The 16,573-nt window shown below is 42.3% G+C and overlaps 1 protein-coding gene across 2 annotated transcripts in view; it reads left to right on the forward strand.

Annotated features, from left to right (window-relative positions):
* The window catches only part of clcn1a (chloride channel, voltage-sensitive 1a), a 29,727-nt gene extending 13,670 nt beyond the window's left edge, over nucleotides 1-16,057 (forward strand). The window contains exons 4-23 of one of the 2 annotated variants that reach the window (XM_023976530.2): nucleotides 1,192-1,320; nucleotides 1,660-1,793; nucleotides 1,905-1,982; nucleotides 2,241-2,319; nucleotides 2,598-2,723; nucleotides 2,999-3,083; nucleotides 3,984-4,085; nucleotides 6,085-6,169; nucleotides 7,348-7,503; nucleotides 7,998-8,067; nucleotides 8,476-8,586; nucleotides 9,197-9,410; nucleotides 9,609-9,742; nucleotides 9,840-10,024; nucleotides 10,402-10,483; nucleotides 10,678-10,748; nucleotides 13,536-13,583; nucleotides 13,865-13,969; nucleotides 14,154-14,240; nucleotides 14,459-16,057. In XM_023976530.2, the coding sequence (XP_023832298.1) occupies nucleotides 1,192-1,320; nucleotides 1,660-1,793; nucleotides 1,905-1,982; nucleotides 2,241-2,319; nucleotides 2,598-2,723; nucleotides 2,999-3,083; nucleotides 3,984-4,085; nucleotides 6,085-6,169; nucleotides 7,348-7,503; nucleotides 7,998-8,067; nucleotides 8,476-8,586; nucleotides 9,197-9,410; nucleotides 9,609-9,742; nucleotides 9,840-10,024; nucleotides 10,402-10,483; nucleotides 10,678-10,748; nucleotides 13,536-13,583; nucleotides 13,865-13,969; nucleotides 14,154-14,240; nucleotides 14,459-14,944 (2,567 nt within the window). In that variant the 3' untranslated portion in view covers nucleotides 14,945-16,057. Of the gene's footprint in view, nucleotides 1-1,191; nucleotides 1,321-1,659; nucleotides 1,794-1,904; nucleotides 1,983-2,240; nucleotides 2,320-2,597; nucleotides 2,724-2,998; nucleotides 3,084-3,983; nucleotides 4,086-6,084; nucleotides 6,170-7,347; nucleotides 7,504-7,997; nucleotides 8,068-8,475; nucleotides 8,587-9,196; nucleotides 9,411-9,608; nucleotides 9,743-9,839; nucleotides 10,025-10,401; nucleotides 10,484-10,677; nucleotides 10,761-13,535; nucleotides 13,584-13,864; nucleotides 13,970-14,153; nucleotides 14,241-14,458 lie in introns of both variants that reach the window. The other variant, XM_023976529.2, reaches the window with a different exon arrangement.
* The last annotated feature ends 516 nt before the right edge of the window (nucleotides 16,058-16,573 follow it).

Raw genomic sequence — 16,573 nt, forward strand, 5'->3', positions numbered from 1 at the left:
AGTAATGACCGAGTCGGGACGATACAGAAAGACAGGCAGGTAGCGTTTCTCAGCCAGTTGAAAATCATGAATCGGCTTGCATAATTTTTATGGATATTATACAAAGAAATGTAAATTGAAAAAATATCGAACTAACGAAGTGCAGGATATTTGCAGTCTTTCCAGCTTCAGCTTGAAGTGATTGTGTTAGCTGTGCTGTTTCCTCTGTTGGCTGTACTGTCTGACATGACTGTATGTTAGCCTTAGTTAGTTCACATGGCTAGCTAGCAAGCTATTTTCTTTCTAAATGTCGACAAAAAAATCACTGGGCAAATTAATGGAAACAAAGCTACTGACAGAAACGTTTTTCTTGTTTTCTTTTTACATGAGGTTGTTTATCTACCTACGTTGAATGCACTAACTGATAAATGCGTCAGCTAAATGTCCAAATGTAAATATATAACGCACGGATGCAAAGCATGCTGGGTATTATTCTAATGAGCCCCCCCAAAATAAATATAAGTCATCTGAACTTGACATGTTCAGTCAACACTACTGTTATGTTGCTTCTGTTGATTTAAATGTTGATTTGACTTCATGGTTGTGAATTTCTAAGTTGAGTAAAAATACTGTTTTTTGCCAACTCAATTTGATTTAATACGTTTTGAAATCTAAGAATATTTTTGGTCAACCCAACACATTATACAAATGTAGTTTTCTTGGCTAGACAAAACGAGTCATTTTGACTGAATCTCAATATCTTTTTTTTTACGGTGTACATTTCAATGAAACATGGTGACGCTCAACAAGTCAGTGCCCCTCTTATAGAATACCACTAATGCCAAGAGAAACGTCTACAAGTGGAAACAGACATGTGTCAGTCCAGATGGATTAGAAAACCCCATCTTAAAGTGTATTTTCTTTGTAACTGTCTGTGTCAGTGTCTGCCCTGTCATAACCAACTTCCGTTTCTCCTCTCTTCTCACCTACATTACCTTATCCTCCACCCTCTTCCCTGATCTTCACCCCGTGTTCTGTCTCCCCCCTCATTTCCTCCTCCCTCTTGCTCTTCTTCCTCCTCCCCCCTCTGTTTTTCTCATTTTCTCCAATACCTTCCTGCTTTTTCTCACATTCCTTCTCATGCCTCACTGTCACCCGTCTCCTCAATCCTCCTCTCCCATCCCTCTGTCCCTCCCTCTGTCCCCATGTCAGTGTACAAGTGGATTCACTGGGAGCTGAGGGGTAATGTCCTGCTCCAGTACCTGGCCTGGGTCAGCTATCCTATGGTGCTCATCATGTTCGCCTCCTCCTTCTGCCACCTGGTTGCCCCACAAGCCATCGGTGTGTACACGCTCAATGCTTACTGCTTACTTTCCCCATCACCCGCCACCCCTAATGACCTGTTACCCGCAATCTGTTATCCATTGATTTTTCTCCCCTCTCTGCTTGTGTACCTACCTAGCCCTGGCCTGACACACTGATGTCCTCACTATCTATCTAGAGTTATGACCCTTTTATTGTTGTTGAGTCAAATGTATATTTTTTCCTGTAAAACAGCAATTTTGTCATTCTTTCTCTTCCCTGACCTCTTTTCACCTCACCACCCTGTTTGTCTTTCTGTTTCTCTCTGTGTCTCACGCTCTCTCTGTCTGTGTCTCTCTGTGTGTCTTTCTCTTTCAGGCTCTGGTATTCCTGAGCTGAAGACCATTCTCAGAGGCGTAGTGTTGAAGGAGTATCTGACTGTCAGGGCTTTTACTGCCAAGGTCATTGGTCTGACTGCAGGTCTGGGCAGTGGGATGCCAGTGGGGAAAGAGGTGGGTTACACACACTCACATCTGATTCCCTGATTACAGCTGTCTAAAAAGCCACTAKAAGTTTCCTTGTTTCTGACCCCTTTCTATTTGTCCTTCATATTGCTTCCCAAGGGCCCATTTGTTCATATAGCCAGCATCTGTGCTGCTGTGCTGAGCAAGTGTATGATGTTCTTCTCAGGAGTCAATCAGGTAAGCAGTTACTTGACCAGCATTGAGAATAATGAGGACATTACAGTTTTGTCGGATCACTTCGCATTATACTTTTAGGCGTTTTTCATTTACTTTCTCTTTTCCTCCATCTGTACCTTACTGGTATGGGATCCTCTTATCCCTTTCCCTCAATCTGTCTGTCCCTTCCTCCTGCTCTTGGCCTCTCCCCTTCCTCACTCTACCTTACCTCTCTGTCCCCTCCCCCCCCTCCCTCTCTCTCTCTGTGTGTGTCAGTAGAGCCCATACTGCTACACAGACATCCTTACAGTTGGCTGTGCGGTTGGGGTGGCTTGCTGTTTCGGTACCCCTCTTGGAGGTACAACACTATATTCCTTTTCTTTCTTTCAATTCACCTTCCATCCATCTAGTATAAAGCAAGCTACGAAGTCAGCTGAAACAATTGTCACGTGTCTGACAATCAATATAGGCATGGTGCTGAAATAGCCTAAAAAGAATTTATGGATTTGTGACGTCATAGCAAGCCTTCAGTGTATAGTAAATATGCAATCTAGACTTTGACTGCATGGCACATTTTGTAATATCATATCTGAATMATATTTTACCAGTCTTTCTTTGATCCTGTCGTTCCACCAGGGGTGCTGTTCAGTATAGAGGTGACGTCCACTTACTTTGCTGTGAGGAACTACTGGAGAGGTTATTTTGCCGCCACCTTCAGTGCCTTCATATTCAGAGTGCTCTCTGTGTTCAACAAAGATGCAGGTGGGTCAATGTACTATGACATCAGTATGGGATGCAAGCTTTWTGGTAAACACATAACACTTTGTGACGGCTGTCTACAAACATGTTTGGCTCGAGGGAACCCTTTCCCATAGAACCGTATCTGTGAAATGATATAGGCCTATTCCGGTATGATCATGAAAACAGAAATTCTGCTAGGTGTTGCCTTCTGGTTTCCTCTATGTTGTATAGTAGGAAGGTATACATTCTAACACTCTCTCTGTCTCCCTCTTCCCCTGTCTTTTTGTCCACCACAGTCACCATCACTGCTCTCTTCCGCACCAAGTTCCGCATGGATTTCCCCTTTGACCTCCAGGAGCTGCCAGCGTTTGCCATCATCGGGTGAGAGAAAGGGTCGAGAGGGGGCCCCAGGAGCGTGGTGAGGGCACGGTGACCACACTGTGTGTAGTTCTTTGTCACAACCCAACATGAATGCATAATCTCAGTCTATGTGCCATTAATCTCTTATGTTGGTAGTTATTACAAGAACGGAGATGCGGTGAATGGTTTTGCTTGCTGGTGTGCTTGCTTCAGCTTCCTAGACTACAGAGCTAGAAATAGATATACTATAGGCTAGATCAACACTAACTAAATGAATAGCTGAAGCAAGCACGTATACACTGAGTGTACAAAACATTATGAACACCTGCTCATTCCATGACATAGACTGACCAGGTGAATCCAGGTGAAAGCTATGATCCCTTATTGATGTCACCTGTTAAGTTCACTTCAATCAGTGTTGATAAAGGGGAGGAGACAGGTTAAAGAAGGATTTTTAAGCCTTGAGACAATTGAGACATGGATTGTGTATGAGTGTCATTCAGAGGGTGAATGGGCAAAACGAAAGATTGAAGTGCCTTTGAACGGGGTATGGTAGRAGGTYCCAGGCGCACCGGTTTATGTCAAGAACRGCAACTCTGCTGGGTTTTTCACGCTCAACAGTTTCCTGTGTGTATCAAGAATGGTCCACCACCGAAAGGACATCCAGCCAACTTGACACAACTGTGGGAAGCATGGGCCAGCATCACTGTGGAACGCTTTTGACACCTTGTAGAGTCCATTCCCCAATGAATTTAGGCTGTTCTGAGGGCAAAAAGGGTGAGGGGTGTTCAATTAAATATCAGAAAGGTGCTCTTAATGTTTTGTACACTCGGTGTATATTCTTCAGAAAATGTACCTTTTTTGTTCTTATTTGGACCTTGAGAGTGAGTGAGGTAAAGGTCCTGGTGGTTGTCTCTTCAGGATCTCCTGCGGGTTCCTGGGGGCCTTCTTCGTCTGGCTGAACCGCCAGGTGGTGCTGTTCATGAGGAAACCCAATGCCATGACACGCTTCCTCACCAGACAGTGAGTTACAGGGATTGGGGAGGTATTTTGATGAGACACTTGAGAAAAATGCACACCTGAATTGGAGAGGATCAGGCTAGGGACTTAGATGGGAATAGAAATAGAATAGAATCATTCATTGTCCTCTTCCAAATAAATGATTGTTGCTGACTGGTAGATTTTACAAAAACCAACAGAAAATCAAACCATCACCCAGACATTGATTGATCCATCTATAAGCAATCTGTGGTCCCTGAGAAATAAATTAGTTACACACACTCGCTCTAAWACAAATGAATGATTTAGCAGCAACCAGTGCAGCTGCTTTTGTCAGAGCTGCACATATTTACACTGTAGATTATGGACGGGAACACTGGAATTAGACCAACAGAGAACAGGACSGGGTCATTATATTGTCAGCTTTGAAAGTGTTCAATTGGTGCTTGTTCTTAGGCCTGTCCTACAGGGAGACAGAGGGGGGTTATCTTGTAGGAGGAGAAGCAGGACGTTTTTGATGACGGTATTGTGGCATAGAGTGCAGTTATATTGAAAAGGTTATACGGTGCATTCAGAAAGTATTCACACTCTTTGACTTTTTCCACATTTTGTTGTGTTACAAAGTGGGATTAAAATGGATTTGTCATTTTTTTGTCAATGATCTACACAAAATACTCAGTCAAATTGGAAGATTTTTTTTTTTTGTGTGGGGGGGATAAAACACTAATATATTTTGATTAGATAAGTATWKAACCCCCTGGTGTAATATGTGAGAATCACCTTTGGCAGCGATTACAGCTCTTTGTCTCTTTCTGGGTAAGTCTGTAAGAGCTTTGCACACCTGGATTGTACAATATTTGCCCATTTATTCTTCAAGCTCTGTCAAGTTGTTTGTTAATTATTGCTAGACAGCCATTTTCAAGTCTTGCCATAGATTTTCAAAGCGATTTAAGTCTAAACTGTAAATAGGCCACTTAGGAACATTCAATGTCGTCTTGGTAAGTTTTTGTCCTGCTCTGTGTTCAGACTGGAATGCAGTCTGAACCAGGTTTTCCTCTAGGACTTTGCCTATGCTTAGCTCTAGTCCTTTTKTTTTTATCCTAAAACACTCTGTTGCCGATGACAAGCATACCCATAACATGATGCAGCCAKCACCATGCTTGAAAATATGAAGAGTGGTACTCAGTGACGTGTTGTGTTGGATTTGCCCCAAACATAATGCTMTGTATTCAGAACAAAAAGTTCATTTCTTCACCACATTTTTTGCAGTATTACTTTAGTGCCTTATTGCAAACAGGATGTACTGTATGTTCTGGAATATTTTTTATTCTGTACAGGCTTCCTTATTTTCACTTTGTCATTTAGGTTAGTATTGTGGAGTAACTACAATGCTGTTGATCCATCCTCAGTTTTCTCCTATCACAACCATCTAACTCTGTAACTGGTGGCCTCATGGGGAAATCCCTGAGCGGTTTCCTTCCTCTCCGTCAACTGAGTTAGGAAGGACGGCTGTATCTTTGTAGTGATTCCAAAGTGAGATGAATAACTTCACCATGCTCAAAGGGATATTCAATATCTGACTTGTTAAAAACATTTTTACTCCTGAAGTTATTTAGGCTTCCATAACAAAGGGGTTGAATACTTATTGACTCAAGACATTTCAGCTTTTTATTTTTTATTAATTTGTAAACATTTCTCAAAACTTGTAGATCAGAGACAATCTAAATGTAATACATTTTAAATTCAGGCTGTAACACAATGAAATGTGGAAAAAGTCAAGGTGTGTGAATACTTTCTGAAGGCACTGTGTATCCTATTTAGCAGACAATTTTATCCAAACCGATTTACAGTCACGCGTGCATACATTTTAGGTACGGGTGGTCCCGGAAATCAAACCCACTATCCTGGCATTGCAGGRGCCCTCTACCAACTGAGCTACAAAGAACCACAGGGATATAGGGTTGTAACGTAGAGTTMAAAGTAGAAAGAGAATGGCTGTTTTTAATCCTTATTCTTTCACCAGCCGACTGATTTTCCCCGGTGTTGTGACCTTAGTGATAGCCACCTTGACCTTTCCCCCTGGATTTGGACAGTTCATGGCTGGAGAGGTCAGATTTCAAAACCAATTTTGTTTGCCCATTTTTTGTTGTTGTTTGTCACTATGTTAAAATGACTATACTCTGTAGAAGACCCGGTTTATCGGGACTTGAAAACACGTCGGTAACACTTTATAACACTTTCATGAATAAGCATACATTATTATAAAGTGTTACAAATATTGTTAAGCTTGGCTAAAATGCGACTTATCTACTATTCTCAATCGTGAAACAGGTAACTGCAGAGACACACTCACAGGATCGTCTAAAGAGTACAACTATTTACCAAAATGTGTGAATTGTTAGCTCTCCACGTAATTTCAACCCAAAACATCTAAGTGGTGACGTTGAATCAACGTTAAACTCATTGGATTTGAATACAGTCATCAACGTAAGTGCGTTTTTAGTTAACTTTTTTTTTTGCCAAAATCCAATCACATGGTGTCATTTTCTTTTCTCACGTTGAATTCAAGTTAGTTGACAACTCAACCAGATGTAAATCGAAGCTAGACGTTGCCCTGACGTCTGTGCCTAGTGGGCTGGCTGCCAGTACCAGTATGTTTCTGCGCTCATGAGAATTCCACAAGGAGTTGGCACCCAGGCTAACCCTGGACTGGGTAGAATCTAGATGTTCAATATTAGCTAGATATTAATTGAAGAAGCCTCTTCGCCCAGCTATGTAGAAATAGCCCCAGGTTAATCATGTGTTAAAATAGCCTCCTTAGTGCGAATGAGGTGTGTTTTTAAATCACCTGTTGTGTGGTGACATCTTCACCCTCAAGCTACAATGTTTAGCACCTTTTTAAGATCTGACTTGTGCCCCGTTTCTACGGTGCTAAAATGCAGAGGTATTTCTGAAACCGACCATTCTGCTCACAGTACAGTATTGGCATTTATTTCAAAAACCTCTCTTTTGGCAATATATTGAATAGGCCTATGGGTTGACATATGTGATGCACACAAAACAATCTTCATCTGCAGTATTTTGAACAAGTTCTGACTACAGTACAGTTGGGTTTTGTAAAAATATCACTCTATATATTTTWAACTATTCATTACACGGTTTAAAACAATTTATCCCAAACTCTTTTAACACTAACACTTTTTAACAAAATGTTTRATTAAAACGTTTTAACAGTACTTGCCATTACTTTTCCCTCGTCCTTTCCCTTCTTTCATGCCACATGCAGCTGATGCCCAGAGAATGCATCAACTCACTGTTCGACAACTTCACCTGGACTCAAATCTGGCGCTCCCCCCCTCCCCCCGGCCTGGGGCGCTCCTCTGCCTGGCTGCACCCCGACGTCAGCGTCTTCGTCATCCTCCTCCTCTTCTTCGTCATGAAGGTACCCCTCCTCATTCCCCTGCTCCGTTTTTTTTCCTTCTCCACCCCGTAGTGTTTCTCAGTATAGTCACACATTGCACATAGCGTCACTCAATGACAGTGACAGACTCCTGGTTGAGTCACTCATCTCAGTAGAATAAGAATCTCCTACAAAGAAGAACCCTGTAGTAGAGATGTAGTCCTCAACAGATACATTAGTATCACACTTGACATAGTTGCCTAGAGATTTCCACTGTGTGTACTGGAGGATAAGAGTGCAATACTGTGAGTGTTAGCATCAGTATGTTTAGCGTTTCCCATTGAGAATAAATAGATTTGTATCTTGTCGCAATGGTATTGTTGGATTGGAGAACTGTCATTGGATAGAGTGGTCGGGAATGTAGTCTATCATGTGAAAAATACCTTTCAAGTCAAATCATTCGTCTACACTATGGTGGAAGTACTAAGATGCATTAATTCTGCTCAGTTAGTCATTTAATTCCACCCATGTCTCAGTTTTGGATGTCTGCTGTTTCGACAACGATGCCCATCCCTGCTGGAGCCTTCATGCCTGTCTTCATACTCGGTAAACAGAAGCGCAACATTATATGTCATTAGTCTAAATATGAACACAAATTACATATCAGTTTTTATTTTGTCTCATGGAAATTGACATTATCATTCGGTGGTGAAATAATCTGATCGAGCGATCCAATGTAGGCCTACAGTACATGACTATGGTATAAAACATCATGGATAATCATGAAGTAGAGCATTCTGGATAGTTTTTAAATCAGTGTACCTTCAAGGATGAGATGTCATATATAAAGAGTGTAAAATCATTAGTGAGCCACAGAGATAGATGAGTGCTTAGAAGGAGGTCAAATTAACATTGAGTGGTCGCAGGAGGGGGGATAAATGTCTGATAGCCAACATAATAGCAACGTAAACATGACATTCCACCTCTCATATCCACCATCATCTTTCTCCCCAGGAGCCTCTTTCGGCCGACTGGTAGGGGAGATCATGGCTGCCCTCTTCCCCCACGGGATTCTGTTTGATGGAATCTTGTACCGCATCATCCCAGGAGGGTACGCTGTCATTGGTCAGTCTCCCTTTCCACCTCCTCCTCTCCCTCTCTCTGTCAGTGCCTGCCCGTCATCCGCCTTTGGTGTGATAGTGAAATGTCACTGTCTGTTCTCTCTCTCCTGTCCTCCGCTGTCTCGGTGACCCATAAACTTATACGCTACCATTAATCTCCTTCATCTTCCCTCTCTCGCTCCCTACACATCCCCCTCCTTCCCTCTTTACCGCCACTCCTTTCATTCCATCCCCTTTTCCCTTTCTTCCTTCGCTATTCCCACGTGCCGTTCTGTACATCAGTCATCCCCCTGCTTTTCAGCCCCGAGTCCCTGATGTTTCTCCTCCTCATCCCTTGTTCTTTACCCCATGCCTCATCTTTTCTTTCCCTCCTGTACTTTTCCCTCGACTGTCAGTACTGTGTTGCCTCTTCCCATTAATCACTCCCATCGTTTTCCCATCCACCCATCACCCCCCCTCTTTTCATTTCTCCCTCCTGTGGATCATCCAGCTACACATCCCTTCCACCTGAAAATGATTTATTTCTCCCCATTTCTCTTTCTCTCCCCCTTCCTCTGTCTTCCATTTCTCCCTGCGTCCCCCCTTTCCTTGCTCTTCTCCCTCCTCTCTCCCAGGAGCGGCTGCACTGACCGGGGCGGTGACCCACACGGTGTCCACGGCGGTGATCTGCTTCGAGCTGACGGGACAGATCTCCCACATCCTGCCCATGATGGTGGCGGTGATCCTGGCCAACATGGTGGCCCAGGGCCTGCAGCCCTCGCTCTACGACTCCATCATCCAGATCAAGAAACTGCCTTACCTCCCTGAGCTGGGCTTTGGACACATCAGGTGTGCAGAGAGAAGCTGCAACCGAGGTGACATGTTGGCTCTGAGGGACCCAGTTGCATTGAGGGTCCCATGCGAAAACAATGAGTTGTTTGTGTCAATATGGCCTCCTCAGCATGCTTGATTCTTCAACATAGACACACCAGAAGTACACAAGTGTTGAGCATGAATGAATGATTGGCATTTCCTTCTGACTTACAGCCAGTATAACATCTTTGTGGAGGACATCATGGTTAGGAAAGTGAAGTTTCTCTCGTTACAGTCCACCTACAGGGAGTTGATATATCTTCTGGACTCCATTTCTCTCAAAACAATACCACTAGTGGATTCAACAGGTAAAATTAATGCGTTTTTCATGAACGTGAGGATACATTTCAGTGTCTTCGAATCATTTCTTGAGTGGTTCGTCATGTGACTCTCTCTTCCCCGTAGATTCTATGATCTTATTGGGCTCCATCGACCGCTCAGAGCTCCACGCTCTCTGTGATTGGTGGCTCTCTGCAGAGAGGCGTATCTTCAGGCAGGAACAGTGTTTACAGGAACAGAACCAGTATGCCAAAGACAGCTGGGAATCCTTTGCCTTTGTGGATGAAGACGATGAGGAGAGTGGAGATAAGGTTTGTCAGACCGAGAGGGTAAATGTTCATAGGGAATCAAAAACACACTCTTAGAAAATCTATCAAATCAAAGTTTATTGGTTGTGTACACAGATTTGCAGATGTTATCGCAGGTGCAGCAAAATAGGGTTCTGAAAGGGTTCTTCTAGGTTCTACATGGGTCTACATGCAACTTTGTTCATCCAAGAAGGTTCTTCGGCGGGTTCTAAAATGATTCTTTGTTTGGTGACAAAGTTCTACCTGGAACCAGAAAGTGTTCTTCTGTAGGGGCAAGCTGGAAAACACTTACTGAAGCGTCATGTGGCAAAGAACTTATTGTATTATGTCATTATTCAAGCTGTGAATGTGATGAATTACTGTTTTGTTAAATTTCCCAGAGCACCCCAGTTCAGGAAGAACGAAATGGCCCCCTGCCGTCCCCTAAACCGCAGGAGCCCTCGTCCAATCACACAGCTCCTGGTGAGTTGAACCATCTCTCTGGAACAATATTTCCATGGGTGCCTAGCAACAGTCCCCTATTATTATTCAGCGTATTGCATATTCATATTATTATACAGCTTTGAATTATTAGGTTATCAATCTCAACATCAAGATACCTTTGTAGAAGACTTTGACCCTCGTCCATCAAATCTTTTATCATCTGTCCTTTTCAGACAAGGGCCCTCTTCAGTCCGTTAGGAGAACTCTGTGGAATATATTCTCCTCCCAAGACAAACAGGCAGAGGTACAGTCACAGGTAGTCTATAACTGTGTGTGTACAGAATTTCTGTGTCTGTTTCTGTACCTGTGCGTGACTGTACGCTACTGCTGAGCGAATAACCACAATGTTGGTTGTTTTTCGGTAATTGACCAACTTCAGTTAAACTATAATAATTTAATTTTGTTCAGGTTGTTTTCTGCGAGTTCAATGCACATTTTCTCTAGAGATAAATCAGATCAAGCCCGAACTGTGCGATGTAGTGGGGAGTTTTAGTTTCCAACATGCCAATAATCTACTGAGTTAAGCGCAAGAAAACATGGTAGTTAACTACAATTACCATAATCCATTGCGTGCCTACTTGTCCGCTCCATGTGGTAGAGATGAGATGACTTGGAATTATGTAATAAAGTCAACAACAAAAAAACGAATGTAATATACACTGAGTATACAAAACATTAGGAACACCTGTTCATGACATGACCAGGTGAATCCAGGTGAAAGCTATGATCCTTTATTGATGTCACCTGTTAAATCTACTTCAATCAGTGTAGATGAAGGGGAGGAGACGGGTAAAGAAGGATTTTTAAGCCTTGAGACAATTGAGACATGGATTGTGTATGTGTGCCATTGAGAGTGAATTGGCAAGACAAAATATGTAAATGCCTTTAAACGGGGTATGGTAGTAGGTGCCAGGTGCACCGGTTTGAGTGTGCTAAAACCTCTACAGGATTGGTGTCCCCCCCCACGGGACGGTTAATCTAACATAGGCTAATGTGATTAGCATGAGGTTGTAAGTAACATGAACATTTCCCAGGACATGGACATATCTGATATTGGCAGAAAGCTTAAATTCTTGTCAATCTAACTGCACTGTCCAATTTACAGTAGCTATTACAGTGAAACAATACCATTATATTGTTTGAGGAGTGCACAATTATGAACTTGAAAATGTATTAATAAACCAATTAGGCACATTTGGGCAGTCTTGATACAACATTTTGAACAGATATGCAATGGTTCATTGGATCAGTCTAAAACTTTGCAAATACACTGCTGCCATCTAGTGGCCAAAATCTAAATTGCGACTGGGCTGGAATAATACATTGTGGCCTTTTTTCTTTCAAAGATGATGGTACAAAAAATATATAATTATAGGTTTTATCTTTTGCCAGATCTAATGTGTTATATTCTCCTACATTCATTTCACATTTCCACAAACTTCAAAGTGTTTCCTTTCAAATGGTTTCAAGAATATGCATATACTTGCTTCAGGTCCTGAGCTACAGGCAGTTAGATTTGGGTATGTCATTTTAGGCGACAATTGGAAGAATGGGGCGGATCCTTATTAAGAGGTTTTCTGAACTACAACGCTGCTGGGTTTTTCACACTCAAGTCTCCCATGTGTATCAAGAATGATCCACCACCCAAAGAACCTCCAGCCAACTTGACTCAACCTTGTACAGTCCATGCCCCAACGAATTGAGGCTCTTCTGAGGGCAAAAGGGGGTGCAACTCAATATTAGGAAGATGTTCCTAATGTTTTGTTCACTCAGTGAAATGGGCATCACTGTCATCATGGGACTTTTATTAATTGTTTTATTCTGTGTTGTTACAGCATTCAACCCACATAATGCATTTAAAAATTTAAAAATTATAATAATCGAAAACCTCAATTAATTTTTTCATAATCGAATCAAAACCAAACCAACCTCAAAAATCACTAATCGCTCAGCATTACTGTATGCACACCAAGGTCTTCCTAATGATCACTAAAGTATTTATGGAGTCGAGAATTTGAACAGCAAATGAATTACTGAGGTAATGAGCCGTTGAGATGTAGATGGCGTCTCTCCTTGGCGGTTCCATTGAAAACCATATTTCAAGGAAATATGAATATTTATCCATTATATTTGCGTGGGATGAATCTTATTACTGGGCTCTGTTCTTTATGTAATCACACTTCTTTTTCTAATTGAGTGTGACAAATGAATTCACAGGACTTGCAAATGGAGATTGTTCAGAGAGGCTCCCTAGTCAAACATATTTCCTCTATGTTCTCTCATATGGAAATCAGCATATGAAATATGGTTATTATTTGCCTTGTATGGCTGGTTGACTTTTCATATTACCAATTTATACTGCAAATATGAATAACAATGTATGTTAATGATACTATTCAATCTCCCTATTCAATGGTGATCATAATATTTTGCCACTGATTGTAGTTTTACAGTTTTCTACTGGATAGGCCAGCCTTTGGTACACCGCAAACTTGTGACTATTTCATTCTGAAAAGCCAAATCCATGACTATTTTATACTCAAGGATGCACTTGTAAGGGTGGGAATTGAATTGGATTCATACTTTTCCTGCTGCACAAATTACTGTCCCATCTCTCTTTTCAATATTGATTCGTCAATTTTCCCACACAAACCCATCGTTGTTGTAGTCTTCCACTGGCTAGCACAGCCTTGGGGTTGAAGTTTGCACCCTAAACTCATGGCCATCTGAAAAGTTATGTTTCACACACACAAGCAGGCTTAAAAAAACTAAAAGAGTATATCCACGAACATGCAGCCCACACAAAACATGTTGTTCTTGACACTACTCAACCAAATACGGTACAAGACTCAACATGTTTAGAAGAGACAAATATGAGTGATTGGAACAGTGATTGGAACCGCGYCAATCAGCTAGGTTATGGGACGCAGAAAATGGGGGGGGGGGGGCAACTAAAATGTGTGCATGACGTTAGTCAGGAAGTGTCTAATCTTACACCCTCCCCTCCCCGCTATTTTCTCTCTCTCATCAGGAGCCTCGCGCCAACCCTCTCCTGTCCGATACGATGACACCAGAAGAGGTAACTGATCTCATTCAGGCCCACTTGTGAGGTCCCAAGAACTTTACATCCCCTGATGCAATACCAAATGATTAGAGCAGGCTGCCTTGTACATTTTCAAACACTTTTGTCCTTGTCTAAAGAGTCTGGCCTAATATGTTGAAACCCATAAGAAGGTTAAAAGGTGTCAACAACCCTAAATCTCTTATGGAGGCAGTTGACGTTGAAGGTTGCTCTTTAGAGTGTATATAGCCAATTACAGTGTTGTGTTTCTTCACCTTGTGTCTTATTGGCTGGTGCAGATCAAAGAATGGGAGGAGGCTGAGATGGACAAGCCAATGGAAATTGATCAGATCCGAATAGATCCTTCCCCTTTTCAGCTGGTGGAGAGGACCTCACTACACAAGGTTGGTTTCAAGTGCTGCCAACTCATACCAATTTGGAGATGCAGTATCTGACATCATGTCTAGACACAACTGAAATACAACCGATAGTAGATTTGCTCAGAACAGAAGCCATAGCAGAATGCTGAACCTAAAGCAGTTAGAAGTGGGCTCTAATTCTACGTCTGACCTTTTATGCCTGTCCCAGACCCACACACTCTTCTCATTACTGGGCCTGAGTCATGCCTATGTCACCAGTATCGGAAAACTGGTGGGTGTTGTGGCACTTAAAGAGGTAAGGAAATGTCATCTTCTAATTTTCACTTTCTTTTATCTACAGTTTTTACTGTTTTTCCATTTTCTTTTGCTTGTGACTGAACCTTGCAATTTAGTAAGGGTTGAGTCGTTATTGCCTTATGAGTCTTACTTATCATGCTATTTTTATGTAATTCAATGTTGTGTTCTTCTGTGTCCCCTCTCTTTCCCTATCCCCACTACCCTATTCTCCCCCAGCTCCAGAAGGCCATAGAAGCCTCTACGCATAGCGGGGTCCGGCTACGCCCCCCCCTGGCCAGCTTCCGCAACATCAGACGGAAGTCATCCAAGCCCCAGACAACCTCAGCCCCCACCGCCCCCTCCTCCCCTCTCTCCCCCGCTCCCGTCGTCCCTCACGCCCCTGCACCGCCACCTCCCCCGACGCAGGAGGAGGAAGAGATGGCGGTGTGGATCGAGGGCACGAGGCGGGAGGTAGTGGCGGTGAACAGCAGTAGTAGCAGCAGCAGCAGCGGAACAGGGAGCAGCAGTAGCAACGGTAGCCCTTCGCTACCCCACTCGTTGCCCCTCTCCCTCCCCCTCACCTCGCCCCTTTCCATTCCCCTCACTGTCGCCCTCTCCGTCCCCCTTGCTGCCTTCTCCACCCCCCTCCCCGCCCTCCGGGCTGCCACAGAGCAGCAAGTGGAGGAGGAGGAGGAGGAGAGTAATGATGAGGAGCCCATCTAGCCTTTTTGACGAGTGCTGTTTTTTTTTATAACGTGTTTTTTTTTAATATGGTGTGAATTTCTCTTTTAGTCTTTCTCTATCCCTTTATTTTCTCTCTCTCACTATCGAGCTTTCCCTCCGTCTTTCCTCTCTCGGTGAATGATGTCTGAATCCATGAGGAGAAATAATCTGGGCTCCATAGTAGTACTTGACTTTTTAAGATCATTGGTTTAATTTTTTWTTTTATTTAACCTTTATTTAACCCACCTTTATTTAAACAGGAGACAATGGCTACCGGTGGTGTTTCAATAGCTAAAAATTCAACAAGGCCCACCCTGTGAGGGAGTTCTATGATCACCATGCTGGGTTGATAGATGACAGTGTTAAATCAGACTGACGACAGCCAACTCAGATGTAATGATGCTAGAGATTTTTTACTTAATAATGCTATGGCTACAAACGGAACAGCCACCATCCACCCCCCTTTGTAATTTAGATTAATCGCTCACTTGATGATAACACAAAACAAACACATGCTGAATGATTTTATGATGGTGAATTTTCCTGCCCCCACCCCCCCCAAAAAAAAAACTGGGGAGTGTTCTTTAGGCACTAGATGGAGGAAAATGGACTGAAACACGAGGGACTACCTCAGCAAATAAGAAATGCTCATATTTGTTTTACGTTGCGAAACATCGTAAAATGTTACTCTTTGCATGCCCTAATGAACAAAACCCGATGTTCTTCTGACACCACTGAGCACAGAAGAAAAAAGAAACGGTTATGACACAGGGTTTTATGTGAAAAGTAGTTGAATTATGAATGAACCTCTTTCTCTCTGGCTCTTTCTCTCTGGCTCTTTCTCGCTCTCGCTCTACTTCAAACAGTTTCTCAGGTTGCTCCCTATGTCTTTAAACCTGCAGATTTTGGACAGAGGAATCTTTGCTGTCTGTTAAATGAAAAGGATTTCTATTATATTTTGTCAATCTGTTTTTTAATGTCTGAATGTACAGTATGTATGTTTATCTGTCTTTAGTCGTGTATTTATTTATCTTTTGTAGAGACGATTTTTCTCTGAATGTATAAAACGATGACTAATGTAGTTAATAAAAGGTTAGTAACTTATCTGCCAAATGATTTATTGTTGTGATTATTCAATGCATATGGATTTAGAACAAAACAACTAATACAACTATTATAACAAAAGTTAATGCTACTTACATTAAATGAAGATAGGCTTTTTGAATAAACTAAGCAACATGCCTGTTAACTTAAAGCAGTAGAGGCATCTTTGTCATATTGATGAATTGGTGAACAAATGAGTGGTTCCCAGCTCCACTCCCACTCCAGTCTTTTTCTGTCTCTCACTTCTATTGTAATCAACGTTACAGGCAGTAAAACAATGTCCTCCAACAGAACAATTAGTCAGTTATAAAGAAACAGACAGAGGGTAGTGAAGCCTACAGTAAGACGCCAGTAACGAAATCAGAAAAGCCATATTGTTTACAGGACTGTAACGCTCCAGATTTCATAGCATTGTGGGCGAAACTAATGGATTCCAAAATTCAATGAATAAATGTTGTTCCCTTTTAATACTTTTCAGCTATGTCCGAATTAATGGGATATTTGAGTTGTCCTTTATCCATGGTG

The sequence above is a fragment of the Salvelinus sp. IW2-2015 genome, linkage group LG31 (genome assembly GCF_002910315.2).
Source record: "Salvelinus sp. IW2-2015 linkage group LG31, ASM291031v2, whole genome shotgun sequence".
Taxonomy (NCBI): Eukaryota; Metazoa; Chordata; class Actinopteri; order Salmoniformes; family Salmonidae; genus Salvelinus; species Salvelinus sp. IW2-2015.